A 15,239-nucleotide genomic window follows, 5' to 3' on the forward strand; every position below is an offset into this window, starting at 1 on the left:
AGCAATTTGTAAAAACCAAGTCAAGTCAACAGGCACTGAGTGCTAGCTGAGTGTCCTGAGCTAAGCCATAGAGATACCCGGGATTCTCTAGTAACTACTGTATGGCAGGCCCATGGGGAGAGCGGAGGCCAGGCCTCCGAGGGTCCTGGCTGAACACCCGTTGTGAACCCTGCACCTGGGGGAGAGACAAGACAGAGAGCAGGGTCAGCATGGCCAGAGAAGCCAGAGCCGGACACAGGGAGACCAGGGCTCAGGCAGAATATGACTCGGCGTGGAATCGCAGTCTGAGACCGTGGGTGAGACACCAGACTCGGTCGGGAATAGCCCGCTCAGATTCTACCCCAGGAACTTTTTGTGCCATCCTAGGCAAGTCGCGTGCCTCTGCGCCTCAGTGCACTCTTTCTCTGAGGGCCAAGAGGACGGAGATGTCCACGTGGCCATTGTCCCAAGTCCTGGGAGAGTGGGCCTGCGAGGATGGGTGACAGGGAGCAGAAGAGCAGAAGCCTTGGGTGGGACAGGCTGGAGGGAGAGGGAAGCAGGGGGAGCATTCTTTCTGCTGAACCTTGCAGCCCTGTTCATCAGGAAACTCTAGCAATCCAAATTCACCAGCAGGAGTGGAGGAGTTGGCAACATGGTGCTTTTGCTTGTGTCTCAATGATTCTTGGTCCTCCCAAATAAGACTGCCAGTCCCTAAAAGAACTCAGGTTATGTTCTAGGCTAGATTACCATATGCAATAGGAACAGGGACTGATTCAACAGGTGTGGAATGGGTCACTCAGGGTATTCTTTCATGCTTCTCTTATAGCAACACTGAAATCCACACAAGACGAATTGAACAAGAAAGCTCTTGAGACACTAGAGAGGTAAGGAGATCTAAGGTAAGGGAGAAGGAAGGGGAGAGAAAGACATAAGCATTCATTAGGTACTATGTGCTCAGCATTGTGCCAAGCACCTTACAAATTTTAGACCATTGGACACTCTCCTAGACCAGTGTTTCCCAAAGTGTGATTGAAAGATGCCTAGGATCCACAATCAGGAGCTGTTTTCATAATAATACTCAAACATTTTAATTTGTGATAGTTAATATCAATAGATATTTCACATAAATAAAAATTATTTAAGATTCTCAATAATTATTTAAGAGTGTAAAAAGGTCTTAAGACCAAACTGTTTGAAAACTACTGTCCTAGATTTTTTTAAATCACTAGTTTTCTCTTATTTTAATATAGCCCTTCATAATTAAAAAATTTTTTTCAATACCCTTTTCTTTCATTCTTTTGTTTTGTATTATCTTTCCAAATGTATCTCTTCCCCCTCCATTACCTTTGAGTCATCCCTGTTGATAAAGAGTTAAAAAGAAAAAAAAAAGCTATTCAGGAAGACCAACCAGGTTTATCAGCTGAATAGGACAATGTAGGTAACATTTCCCAGCCCAGAGTCCTGAGCCATGGGAAGGACCTTATACCTTTTCAAAGCCCTTACACAATTCTCATGGTGCTGTTTTTCCCCTCTCCCCCACTTTTTTCACTGCCTTGATTCTTTAGCCTGTGTGTACTCGCACTCCTCTCTCTGTCTCTCTCTCTCTCTCTCTCTCTCACACACACACACACACACACACACACACACACACACACGAGAGAGAGAGAGAGAGAGAGAGACTGACTGTGAAACATTTAAGGAGAGACAGGAGTGGGGCATGGGGCCCACCTGGGCCTTGAAGGACGGAGGAACAGAATGGGGAGGACTTTACAGGAGAGGGACTGAAAAGGTGATCTCCTAGGTTTCTTCATCTCCAAAGCTGTGATCCCATTGCCCTCCATCCTTCTCCTCCCTCTTCTCTCTTTTGGCTCTCATTATCATCTCTTCTCCTCTCCACCTGCTTTTCTCATCCCTGTTACTCTGTCTCCTGTTTTCTCCCATCCCCATCTGATGCTGGGATCAGGTGAGGACCTCGGGCACCAAGCCCTCCTTCACATGGTTGGGGAAGTTGGGGCCCATAGGCAATTTTGTTTTGCTGGTGTACTTGGAACAAGCCACTCGGGGGCCAAGTAAACTGTTACTCCTGGCTGCCAGAAATGTTCCTGTCCCCAATAGCCCAGCTGGGGATCAGAAAGGGTCAGGGAACTGTCCCTGAGGTCAGTAATCTGGTCCGTCTGCCCCCTCAGCTTCCTGGAATGGGTTTTTTCCATTGCTTATAATCCCCCTCCACAGCTGGGCTTGCTGGGCACTTGAAGGCACAGGTGCCAGCTTCCCCATTCCCTGGCCCCTCGCCTGAACCAAGTTGGAAACATCTGTTCTGCAGAGGAACCTGGCTCTGGGCTCCCTCTAGAAGGAGGGCAGGCAGGGCCTGGGGGGTGTGGAGGGTGGAGACGGCTGGAGCTACCCAGGGACCCAGCTCAGAGCTCTGGAACTTCAGCTCAGGATGTTCCCAGCCCCCTTTCTCTCTGTCTTCCCTCCCCAAGTCCACAGCCTTGCTGATTGCCCTTCTCCCGACTCCTACTGCACCAATAGCGGATCCCTCAGTGTTTGTTCCATTCTGCAGCTAATTGATCATATTCTCTCTTGTGTTTTCCTCTCATTGCTTCATGTTTTGGTCTTGCCTACCCAAGGGGACTCCCTGAGGGCAGGGACCAGGCAGGTTCCTAGAACAGGATTAAGTAGGTAGGAAGCATCTTACACCCTTGTGAATTGACTTGACATGTTCTGTTCTTCCCATACAGAGCTGAGAGCCTGTCCCCCAATGACCATCAGATCATTCTCTATGTCTCCCTGCAGCTGGCCCTTGTCAGACAGGTAGGTTGTGTGCTTTGTGGTTGCTGGGCCCGTGGGCACTGCCCACCCCCTCTCCCAGGGCATTTCAGGTCCTTATTAAGCATTTGTTTATGCTCTCACTCTACGTCTTTGGCTTAGCTTTCTCCAGGAGTCTCAGGGGAACACAGTGACCTGGCAACAACCCTCCTCCCGAGGCAGACCTGATTCTTAGCTTGGGCCCTTGTTCCACTGGAAAGCTTTTCCTTAATCTTGGGATGCTGAATTGAGAGCCCCGCTTCTGGGATCAGGGATAAATCTCTGGAGCTAAGCACTGGCATTTCCTCTGCTGATTATCTTCTCTTGGCAAGTCTGGGGCTCATTGTGGTCAGTGCTCTGCCATCCACGGCCCTACTCAAACAGACAAATCCTCTGGACTTTTCCTGGCTGATTAGGGGAGCAGCCAGGGTAGGCACCCCCTCGCTTCTCCCAGATAGAAGCCCAGGGCAGGGAGGGCCCACGCAGCAGGTTCAGATGATTCACTCTCTAGGTGATTTAACTGTGTCTGAGCCCTGAAGCTGGGGTCCCGGTCCCTGGACCTCGCTGTCTCTGCCCTGGGTCCTCCTCTCCCTCTTTCTCATCTCTGTTGCTCTTTGGCTCTGGCCCTTGCTTCCCTCCCTTGCTCCTTGGCTCTGGCTCTAGTTCCTTCTCACTAGTCTCTATTCTCTCCTCTCTCTCCTCCTCTACCCCTTTTGGCCCTCATTCTTCCCTTCTGATGGCACCCTTCCTCTGGCCTAGGGCTCTTTCTAGGTGGACCTCTGACTCTGCCCTCCTTCTTGGCTCCATCCACAGAACAGGATTCTGCTTCGGGGCCCATGAAGCCAGATACCTGAGCCTGATTTATTTTTAGCTCTTTGTGAAACAGCCAGTTCAGCTCATGATGAACTTGAGTGATGTTATTTTTTACTCTCCTTAATTATTCAGTGCATCTCATATGGCATTTTCTGTTTCTCCCAAAGGAGACTCCCTGGATCCCTGCCTTTCCTAGGGGTATTTTCTGGGCTCAGAACTCTTCAGTCTGGTCTACACTGGCCTTTCCTTCTCCTAGGACCTAAAGTCCCAAACTAGGCTCTAGATTTCATTTGGCTTGCCTGGAAAATGGCTGGTGCCCCTTCTGAGGAAAGCAGAAAGCAAAGGGGAGGTCTGTAACCAGCTTGGGGATGAATAGCAGTATTTCATAGAACACAATCTTCCAAGTCAGATTCAGGCCCGGCCACAGGGGCATCCGACTTCCAGGTCCGTGTGGCTCCTTGTTAGGCATCCCAGAATTCTGGGGGCCGGGCAGAGAGCCCCAGAGAGTTGGTGCTGAGCCCTGCTGCCCTTTTTCTCTCTTTGTGACATTGTCCCAGCGCCCCTGCTGGGCTTCCTCCTCCATTTCCCTATCCAAGTTTTCCCCAGGTAACTTCTTTCACACTACAAATATAAAATGAAAGTGACTGAAAACAGCTTAGACTATGAACCCTGCTAGTGGGATTTGCATTTTAACTGGGATCAAAGTCTAAAGCCAGAGATATGAAATTTTGATGGAAAGTATCTCAGGTATTAACCAGACAATAGATAAGGACTCTCTTGGGCAATCAAACCTTAAATAATATCCCATGTAGCTGATTGTGCATAAGGCATTTGATCTTGATCTGCTGTAACACAGTCTGAGTCCCAGGCAAGCTACTGGTGCTTTATTTTTAATTAATAAAACTTAATTTAACTACTTCCCACCATTTAAAAAAAAAAAAAAAAGGAAAACTCAGACTCTTAAAGCATATAACGAAATTGTCTTGTTAGTACTATCCAAACACTATGTGTTACATTCTACACCATGAGTCCATCACCTGTGTCGGGAAGCTGGTCTAACCTCAGTCATCAGTCCTCTGGAATCATGATTAATGATTGCATTAATCAGAGGTCTTAAGTTTTTCCCAAAGTTACTAGTTTTACAGTATTGTTATTCTTATAAATTGTTTTCCTTGTTCTGCTCTGTTTCATTTTATAGGGAGTTTCTCAGTTTCCTCTGAAATGGTTTCCTTCATCATTTTGTATGGCACAATAGCATCTTGTTTTATTCATATGCCAAAATTTGCTTGGCCATTTCCCAGTTAAGTTATGCTCTCTACCATTTCCTCTACCATAGTTTCTAAGTCTCTTGCCACTACAAAAAGAGGTACTATCAGTGTTTTGAACATATTGGGTCCTTTTCTTCCTCTTTCTTTGGTCTCTTTTGGGGGAATGAGCTTTCTGGTGGTCATGCTGGGTCACTTTGTTCAGATTGCCTTATGAAATGGGTAGACCAGTTTAAAATTCCTCCCGCCGTGTATTATGCCAGGGAGCTCCCCCAGAGCAGAATTCTTGATAAAAAGAAACCAACCCCCATCTCTGCTGACAGCTCCTTGTGTGCTCAGGCATGTCACCCAGCCTTCTTGGGCTCCAAGTCCATCCTCAGGAAGCACTCTTAAGCACTAGACAATTTAGTTGAACACTGAACTCTTGGAGTCAGGAAGATTTGAATTCAGCCCTTTTCTATCTATATCACACTGGGCAAATCATTTAACATCCTTCAGCCTCCATTTCCTCATATATAGAATAGAAATAATAAAAATAGCACCAGCCTTACAGAGTCTGTGTGAGAATCTAGTATTTTGCAAATCTTATAGTGATATTTAAATACTAGTAGCTATACAAAGGCCTATTGGGCTAAATAATCTGGATGGTCTGTCTTTTCCTAACATTCTATGATTAAGACATTATCCTGCCATTGTTAAGTAGGTAAATCTGTTGCCCCTTCCCTCCAAGAATGATTTAAATCATACTAAAGACAAAAATGAGAAGTTTTCCACCACCACCACCCACCACCACCATCATCATCGTAGTAGTTCACCTATTTCCATAGCACTGTAAGTATTGTAAAATGTTTTATACAGATTATCCTTTTTTGATCCCCTCAACAATTATGTAAAGTAGATGCTATTATTATCCTAATGTTACAGATGAGGAAACTAAGGCAGAGATTAAATGATTTGCCCAAGGGTCATCAAGCTAATTAATTTCTGAGGGCAGGATTCAGCCTCAGGACTTCCTGCTTCAAATGCCAAACTCTCTCTCTTATGCCATGCAACTGCCTGGATGGCATCTGTTATTGAGAATGGCTCTGATCAGGTTCTTTTTTCTTAGAATAATGACAATCAAGTCCTTCTCACTGGTACAGGTAGCATAAATTCAGTTCATCAAATGTTATTAACATCTACTGTGCTCGTTAAGGGTAGGAAAAAGTAGAAAATTTAGAGCTCCCTCAGGCAGCTTGCAGTTTAGTGGATTATGAATACAGCCACAAATGACCTGAATATATGATCAGTACAAAAAAGAGGTATTAACAAGTGATGTCCAAGCAAGGAATGTTCTTAATTGACAAGTGCAACCACAAGACTTCTTGGAGGAAATGGTATTTAATTGGTCATAGATAAGAATTAAATAAGGGAAGGAAAAGAGATCCATAAGAAACAATCAAGAATCCAATTTGACTAGAAAATCAAGTGTGCAAAAGAGATGGGGCTGGAAAATGATATGAAAAATTCAGTTCAACTTAACAAATATTTATTACACACCTAGACTTGGGGATCTTGTCTTATGTGCAAGACATATTAAGTTCTGAGGATAAAATTATATGATACAGTCCATCCCCTCAAGGAATTTCCATTCTACTAATGGATGCAGCATATATATGCAGATAAATAAAGTATAAAGAAAATTGAGGCATGTAAATGCTGTAACAAGTGGGAGAGTATCAAGGAAGGCCATGTGGAGGAATTGGCCTTGGCTTGAGCCTTGGAGAAAGACAAAGACTCTTTAAGAGATTGAAATGAGGAGGGGAGAGCATTCCAGGCAGGGTTGAGTGGCTTGTGTGAATGCCTAAAGTGAAGATTGAGGAATTGTTAGTGTAGTTTGACTGGAATGTACATAATAAGTACATACATAATATATGTATCTATGTATGTAAGAAGACTAAAAGGCAGCCTTCTTACATTCTTGACAGCATACTTTTTAGGTACACTGCCTGTTCTGTAAGACTGGCTCTGATAGAAGCACTGGACTGCTACCAGCTGTATGACTCTTCACTTAACCATTCTAGACTTTACCATCTGTAAAATGGGAACATTGGACAGGATGCAGTGATATAAGTCAATCCCATTCCAAAATTCTCTGATTCCAGTGGGATCAAGTATCACTTACTGAGAGATTCAGAGGGGAAAAATGTTGTCTTGAAAGTTAGAAAAGCGAGATTGCAGTGTGAGCTGAATGGCCAAGGACAGCTTCACAGTGGAAATGAGAGGTGAATCTTGAAGCCCCTCTAGGATTTCGATAAGCAGATGAGCTGAAAGCAGGACACTCCAGACAGCATGAGCAGATATGTAGTGATGGGGAGAGGGAGCATTTGGGAGATAGGAAGAAGGCCTATTTAGCCGGAGCGTGTTTCTGAAGACACAGTGCTAATTAATTTAATAAGCTGCCACATCTGTCAATATAAAATTTGGTCTCTCGTTCCCTTCAAAGAGGTTTACGTCACCTGCTGCCGATTCATTTTTCTTTTTGTTGTTTGTGGAAATTTACTTTCCAGTTCCACTGGGGGATGTGGAGCTTCTGTTTGATGGAAGACCATGAGCCCTGCCAGGAGTCCTTAGCTAGCACTCTGCTCCGCCTGCAGTGGAGAGGAAGCTGGAGCAGCAAAGGGAAAGCCCTCCACCACTGGCCCACCTGCCAAACAAACTAAAAGACAGTTTCCTTAAATCAATCCCTTAGGATAATGAAGGAATGGAAGCAGTAAGTCAGTGTGTACTGTTGTTCAGTCCTTTCAAGTGACCCCATTTGGGATTTTCTCGGCAAAGATACTTGGAGTGATTTGCTATTTCCTTCTCTACCTCACTTTATAAATGAGGAAACTGAGACAAAGACTTGCCCAGTGACATAGCCAGTAGGAGTCTGAGGTCAGATTTGAATTCAGGTCTTCCTGGCTCCAGGCCTGCCACTCTATCCAGAGCCAGCTAGCTATTCCAACATTTACTTGGCCTAGCATTGCACTGAGTTCTGGGTACACAAATAAATATAAAAAACAAGACTTGTCAGTAGGGAACTCCCATTCTAATGGAAACTTAATGGAAATTTAATTAAAGAGACATGTAATTAAATCAGTATATAAAACTTCTTTACCAAGTGACAATGGAAGACTATCTTCGAGAGGAAAGCTCTAGCTGTTGGCAGGGCTAGGAATGACAACCTGCTGAAAGTAGCATTTCAGCAGAGTCTGAAGAGAGCCCAAGATTCTTAAAAGCAGAGGTGAGGAAGGAGAGGATTCTGGGGATCCCAGATAGCTAATGCAAAAGCCCGGAGATAGATCTTGGCCACTAATTGCCTGTGATCAGTAAATCACTTGTGATTAACTTTTTATTTTTCTTTTCCTTGTTGTTGTTTCAGTCATGTCCAACTCTTCATGCACCTGTTTGGGATTTTCTTAGTGAACCTATTAGTTTTTTTTTTGTTTGTTTGTTTTTTGCCATTTCCATCTCCAACTCATTTTACAGATGAAGGATTGAGGCAAACGGGGTTAAGACTCTTGCCCAGGGTCATACACTTATTAAGTGTCTGAGGCCAGATTTAAACTTGGGTCCTTTTGGTTCCAGGGATGGTGTTCTCTATTCATTAAGTCACCTAGTTGGTTTAACTTCATAAATGAGGGACAAAATCAGTCAGATGTATAGGTGTCAGTGTCTTTTTATCTGTCCCTTTTCCCTACTTCCTATTTTGGTTCCTGTTTTCAAGTCTGAGTTTTGAAAATATATATTTGTCTGGAATTTCAGGAAGGAGTGATTTGAATACTACCTTACAGATAAGTCCCAATCCATGTTCAATATTTCCATTCTTTGTACTATTTCCAGGCAAATTTAAGTTGATTTTGAAGATTTTACATGTTTCGATGCTAGGCTGCATTTTAATATATGACATGGAAATGTTTTCTAGTTCAGCGTGTTGTTTGGGTTTGTCCCTAAATATAATCATAGATGAAGCCTTAGCTAGAATGAAAGTCTTAAAAGGGAGGGACCAGAGATAAGACAGTCCCCAAAATGACTGTGTCATCACTTATAAACAAAAGATATTCCTATCCCACCAGTGAAACACATTGTATTGCCCTCCCAGTAGAAGACAAACTCCTTGATAACAGGGGCTTTTCTAAGGTTTTTTTGTCTTTATATTCTCAGTGCCTTGCTTGTAATAGGCACTCAATAATTGTATGATGAATTGAGTTTTAAGTAGGGCATATGCTGATTTGTTTCTTCAGCACTAAACCAGCTGTACTTCTATCCATTGTACATCCCCTCCCATCTTGACCAGTTTGCCAGGTGACTGGCCAGGGCCAGAGTATCAGTGAAACAGGAAGGGCTGGACCTGGCTTCTGACATCATTAAGGCCCTTTTCTAACTCACTGGAGTCGTGGGGACCATGTGCAAGGAATGTCACCTGCGTCTGTCACCATGTGTTCACTTAAGTGTGAGGGTGATGAATCTGAGGCTTGTGTAAAGTAGTTTGTAGAATTAGCAGGGGCAGAGACATGGGTCCCTCTCTGGGAGTCTACTCCAGAGTGCCTGCAGCCAGAACAGAAGACCTGATGAAAATGGTCTAGACAGTACTTGTTCCTGAAGATCTGGACTTTTCAGGGCACTGCAAGCTCTGTCAAGGGCAGCCGTGTGCTATGACAGCCATGACAGGTGCTGTCTCAGGGGCAGGGTGCCCAGCAGGAGCCACATCCTGTCCCGTCCTATGATGTACAGTTAGTTCTGGGTATCACCATTTAGAGGAAGCACCCAGACAAGGTAACCAGGATGGACAAGGACTGAAAATTCATGCCATATAGACATCTCTGGAAGGAGCTGGGATGATCAGCCTGCAGAAGGCAAGACTACAGAAAGGAATGTTATAGCTGTTTTCAAGTATGCAAAGGGCTGTCTTGTGCAAGAGGGATCAGGCTTGTTTTTCTTGGCCCCGGGGGCAGACCTAGGAATAGTGGATGGAAATTGCAGAGGCTCATATTTAAGCTTGATGTAAGGAAAACCTTGCTAATTAAGCCATCCCAAAATGAAAGGGGCAGTCTCTGGAGATGGAATAGGTACTTGTTGAACTCAGCTAGGTAACATAAGAGACATAGAGTATGACGTTGTTGAACTTCAGTGAAAGGCAAGGCTAGTTTGTCAGGTAGGTAGTAGAGCACAGCCTTGTCAACTACAAGTAGGATTGGATGATGTCCGAGTTTCCTACCAACTCTGAGAATTCAGAATTCCATGATTCAGTGAAGGCTAGAAATCAATTTAGCCATTTCCAGTTTTGAGTTTCTTTCTTGCTCCAACCTATCCTATATATTCTATCAACTGACTGTTGAGACATTTGGATCTTTGTGATCCCAGTTTGGGTTTTCTCGGCAAAGATACTGGGAGTGGTTTCTTTTCCTTCTCTAGTTCATTTTACAGATGAGGAAACTGAGGTAAGCAGGGTTAAGTGACCTGTCCCAGGATCACACAACAAGTAAGTGTCTGAGGTGAGATTTGAATTCAGAAAGATGAGTCTTCCAAATTCCAAGTCCTATTGAGCCACCTAGCTTCCTTTCAGTCACCAGACTAGTCTTCCTAAATCACTGTTTCAATGGATTTTCTCTTCATGGACCTATAGTAGCTACCCATGGCCTGTTTTTCCTATCTCTGATTCTTCCCTAAATTTAAGGATGCTCCTTGCTATCCAGCTACATCCACTGCTTCCCAAAATATACCTTCTCCCACAGTATGCCAGTTTGTTTTTTTACTCTTCTATTCATGTCATGCTCATTTTCCCATCTTTGCATCTCTGATCATGCTACTCCCCCTCCTTGGAATGCTCTTCTCCCAACTCCTTCATATCTTCCAAGGCTCAGGTTGCGTCCCATCTCTTCCATAGAGGCATCTTTTGCAGCCTAGATAAATCTCATTCATTGTATTTATAAATTATATTACTACAATCTATTATATTTTACATAATTATTCTATCTTACATTTTTTTCAGCCATTGTTCTTTAGCTCTATGAGTTACTCAGAACAGAAACTAAAGCTGAAATGAGTGTCCTGCCTAATATCCAGCAAATATCCCCCAGATCAGAGATGCAGGACACAAGAGAGATGATAGGGATATTTAAAACTATCTGAAGAAGAAAAATACATTTGGAGAGTCAATGTGAGGTAAAATGAAAGATCTCAGCTTCAAGGAATCATTGATCTCTAGCACAAAGTTTTCTGGCTGAAAACTTTAAAAGCAGATTGTGTCAGAGGATGTGAATATAGGACTAGTTATGGTTTAAGATAGCCTCCTAAGTTCCTGTCTGGGTATCAACTACTTATTAGTAAGAGGAGAAAGGAATGCTCCTCATGTTGGGGCAGTTATCAAAATATATATATTTTTTTTAATCAGGCCCCAGGTTAAGAACTATTAAATGATCTCTTGATGTACCTCCTCCAAAATACTTTGGTAACTGCATTTCAATATAATTGGTTTCCTTTATACTCTGATGAGTTTTATTCATTTGAAAACATTCTTCAGAGAAGGGGCCTACAGGACTTGAGAGACTCAGGCTTTTTGGATCTTTGGTACTGAGGCTGAGAAAGGTTAAGTGACTTGCACAGAATCCACAACTAGTAAAAGTGTCTGAGATAGGATTTGAACTCAGGTGTCTTGCTGGCTCTAAGCCCAGTGTCCTCCCCACTGGACATCCTTCCTGCTTTGAAGTCATTCCACATGAGTGTCAGCTCTAGAAACTGGAGATGTCTTACCTGGAGAATGGAAGATGTAGGGGACTTGATGGCTGTCTTCAGGGATGTGAAGAGCTCTCATGGAGGAGAGATGGAATAGTCCTGCTTAACCTTAGAAGGCAAAAGAACTAAGAGCACTCAAAGAATCTTGGAGGAAGGCAGATTTTAATTTAATATTAGACAAACTTCTGTCACCATTGGTGCCATTTAATACCTGTGGGCTGCCTTGTCTATCTTCTCTTCCCCCCAGCTAGAGGGCTTCAAGGAAAGATTGGATGACTGTTTATTGGGTAGAGAGATTTCTTGTTCAGAATGTTGCTTTCTCATCTCGTTTTTCTACCAAATATTTATCAGGTGCTTCCTATGAACACAGCACTGTGCTATATTTGGGGGAGGGGGGGAAGAGAGTGGCAAAGACATAAATGTGATCTCTCTTCCCAAGGAACTTAATTAAGCAAATTTAGAGCTATCATTCCTTGTCCCTGATGACTTCACCTGGATCCCCTTGGAGGCCTTGGCCTGTGTCCTGGGGAGTTGTGGCCTTTGGGGCAGAGACAGGTCTGAGTGCCAGAAAGACAGGGGTACAGGAGGGAAGACCACAGCAAGTGACTTTTCCCCCTCTTACAGGTCTCTGATGCCATAGAGCATCTACAGGAGGCTCTGAAGATACACAAGGATGATGTTCACTGCCTACACCTCCTGGCGCTCCTCTTCTCAGCCCAGAAGCACTACCAGCATGCCCTGGACATCATCAACATGGCAGTCACTGAGTACCCAGAAAACTTCAAGTGAGTGCGAGCCTGGCTGAAACTGCCCAGGCGTTGTATGTTTTTCTTCCAAGTCAGAGGCTGCATAAACACACACGATTCTAGCACCACCTCCACTCAGCTACAAGCAGAGCCCTTGCTGGGTGCTCTGAGGGAGGAGAGAGGGACGTACAGAACAAGCAAAGCAATCTCCTACCTTTTAGGGGATTTTGTCTGGCCAGGGAGACAGGACTGGGGCACGGTGTGCCCAAGTACTCTGACAGCAGCACAGTACATAAGGGGATCTGTATCCAAAGGACTCGATTACTGGTTGAAGAACAGAGAAGGCAGTCAGGGAAACAGATCAGGTAACTCTATACAACCAAACTAGTAGCCCACAAAGATTCCAGCCACTGGGATAAGCACTCACTATTTGACAGAAAAGTGCTGGATAAACGTTGAAGGAACACGGCAGAAATTAGGTTCAGACCATTATCTCCCATCATGTACCAAGATAAGCTCCAAATAGATATGTGATGTAGCTACAAAAAATCATATCCTAATTTGAGGGATAAAGAAGTACCCAAAAGCTTGGGGAGCACTGAAAGCCCCTGGGGCTTTGGGTTGGGTTAAGTTCATGGGGTTTGTAAATGTTATCTGATGGGATTTGCCCAGAGTCATCCAAAGAGTCAGCAGTAGGGCTGGAATCCTCACTCCTGGGTCCTCTGACGCTGGCACTGCCAGCACTGTCTGCATTACCCCTGTTCCCTCCTCAAAATCTGTGCTTAGACAAGTTTACATCAACCGCTTCAGGTCCCGTTCTGCAGTGATATAACAGCACAGAGAAACAATTGTGACAGAGCCAGACTGGAGATGGGGCCCCACGGACTGGGTACAGTCCGTTCTTCTGCCTTCACCGAGAGCCTGCCCCTGTCCTGTGCCAGCTTGATGTAGTTCTTCAGGCTGTTCTGGAGGATGGAGGAAAGCATCTTTCCTACTATTCCTTCTGAGGGGCCTAAGCACTGGGCCTGAAGTCAGGAAGACCTGACTTCAAATCCAGCCTTAGAGCCCGCCCTCCTGGCTGTTTCACCCTGAGCAAATTAACTCACCTCTGTTGTCTCAGTTTCCTTAACTATAAAATGGGGAAAATAACAGCACTTATCCTTCACAGGGTTCTTATGAGGATCAAATGAGGTGATGTTTGTAAAACACTCATTGCAGAGCCTGGCACATAGTAGATGCTATATAAATACTTTTTTTTCCCCCTTTCAAATTAGTTCTGCTTGAATGTAACAGTGAGCTTTCCTTGATCCCTCACTCTCCCAGTGTTAATCTTCAGAGAACAAGCTCTGGAAGCCAGTGGGGACGATAGGGTTAATTGCTTTGGGATACTGAAGGGGAGAGAATTTGTGGGGAGAAAGAGTTGTTTGGGGGAGTGGGTATCGGACATCATTCATGGCTCTTACATCCAGGAGAGGAAAAGATGTGCAATTTGGGATATATTCCTCAGACCCTGAGATACTGGAAATTGAAGCCTAAAATAGATAAATTTGGAGTACCCTTGAAAAAACAGAACTAAGGCAGCTGTCTCACACAGAATTTAGAGCACTTCTCTAGGACAGTCAGAGCCCTGGACTCGCTACTTTGTGACTTGTCATTTATGAAATGGGAGGATTAATCCAGTCAATCAAGAGGTATTTATTAAGCAATCTTCTGTGTGCCAGGTACCACAATGGACCCTGGAGACAGAAGTATAGAGAATGAAGCCATCTCTCCTCTCATGAGCCACTGACCCTCTTACTGTGTACCTCCTAAAGGGGCTGGGAGGAGCACCCTTTGTCAAGCGCTGTGGAAGTGGCCGCATTCTGAGAGGTAGAAATGTAAAGAGACGTAGATTAGACACATTCCTAAAAGGCTATAACGGCATTGGAAGCCTTTGCTCCCTAACCTAGTGAGACTCCGTCTCGGGGTGGGAAAGGAGACTTCAAGGGCCAATTTGAATCTTAGGCTGGAGGAAGAAGGGGCTGCCTCATGTGACATTTCACATGCCTTTGTCTGTCTGTAGCACCATTCCAGTGTACTTTTCTAATGTCACAGGAAGCTGGGGAGTGGAAGGAGCAGGCATATTGATAATGATCAGAAATGTGGAAAAACTGAGCAGTGAAGACAGGACTCATAACTGGGTTTTTCTCATCTTAAATTCTCTGGGAATTTTCTTTTTTTCAACCATGGTTTGGTTATGGCAATGTCTCCTAGACATTAACTGTGTCATTGAGCATGACTTGGCCCAGTGGTAATAATCCTGAGTGGCCCCAGGAGGGCCCCTCAGCTTTGCCCCAGTCCCAGTCACAGAGTTGACCTCCCTCCATCTCTAGCTGCAGGCAGAGCCCCAGCCCTGGCCATAGACTGCTCTGCTGACCCCAGCCACAAGCTGCTTGCCCCTCCGCATTTTAGCTTCATGGTTCACCCCAGCTGCTCTCCAAAGGGATCTTCCGACTTGGGGCTCGTCTGCTTGGCCCCCTGCGCACTGTGACTCAGCTGGCCTCCTCTCCGTACTTGGCCTAGGTTTGGGCCCTCTCCTGCCTCCCTGCTGCCTCTGCACTCTCCGTCACCTTTGCTGGGTCTTCACCCAGGTGGTGTCCCTAGGCCTGCTCTGCTGGCTCCCGTGGATACATTTTCTGAGCAGAGGATTCTGGGACCCCCTTTCTAGTCCTTCCCTCTTATGTGGCATCCAGACCCATCCAGCTGCCCATCTTACCTCTTAGATGGGTCAAAGACGCTTTGAGTTCAATGTGGCCAAAACTAAGTCCGTTATTTTCCCTAAAACCCTCCCCTCTTCCAAGCTTCTCTGTTGCTCTTGAGGGTACGACAGTCT

General features: G+C 44.8%; 1 protein-coding gene across 7 annotated transcripts in view; it reads left to right on the forward strand.

Moving 5' to 3' along the window:
• The window catches only part of TTC7A (tetratricopeptide repeat domain 7A), a 169,749-nt gene that overhangs the window by 103,978 nt on the left and 50,532 nt on the right, over nucleotides 1-15,239 (forward strand). For all 7 annotated transcript variants that reach the window (XM_031950439.1, XM_031950434.1, XM_031950438.1 and 4 more), the window contains 3 exons: nucleotides 806-863; nucleotides 2,721-2,793; nucleotides 12,246-12,406. In XM_031950439.1, coding sequence (XP_031806299.1) covers nucleotides 806-863; nucleotides 2,721-2,793; nucleotides 12,246-12,406 — 292 coding nt within the window. The remainder of the gene's footprint in view (nucleotides 1-805; nucleotides 864-2,720; nucleotides 2,794-12,245; nucleotides 12,407-15,239) is intronic.

Source organism: Sarcophilus harrisii, chromosome 2 (genome assembly GCF_902635505.1).
Source record: "Sarcophilus harrisii chromosome 2, mSarHar1.11, whole genome shotgun sequence".
NCBI classification, from domain to species: domain Eukaryota; kingdom Metazoa; phylum Chordata; class Mammalia; order Dasyuromorphia; family Dasyuridae; genus Sarcophilus; species Sarcophilus harrisii.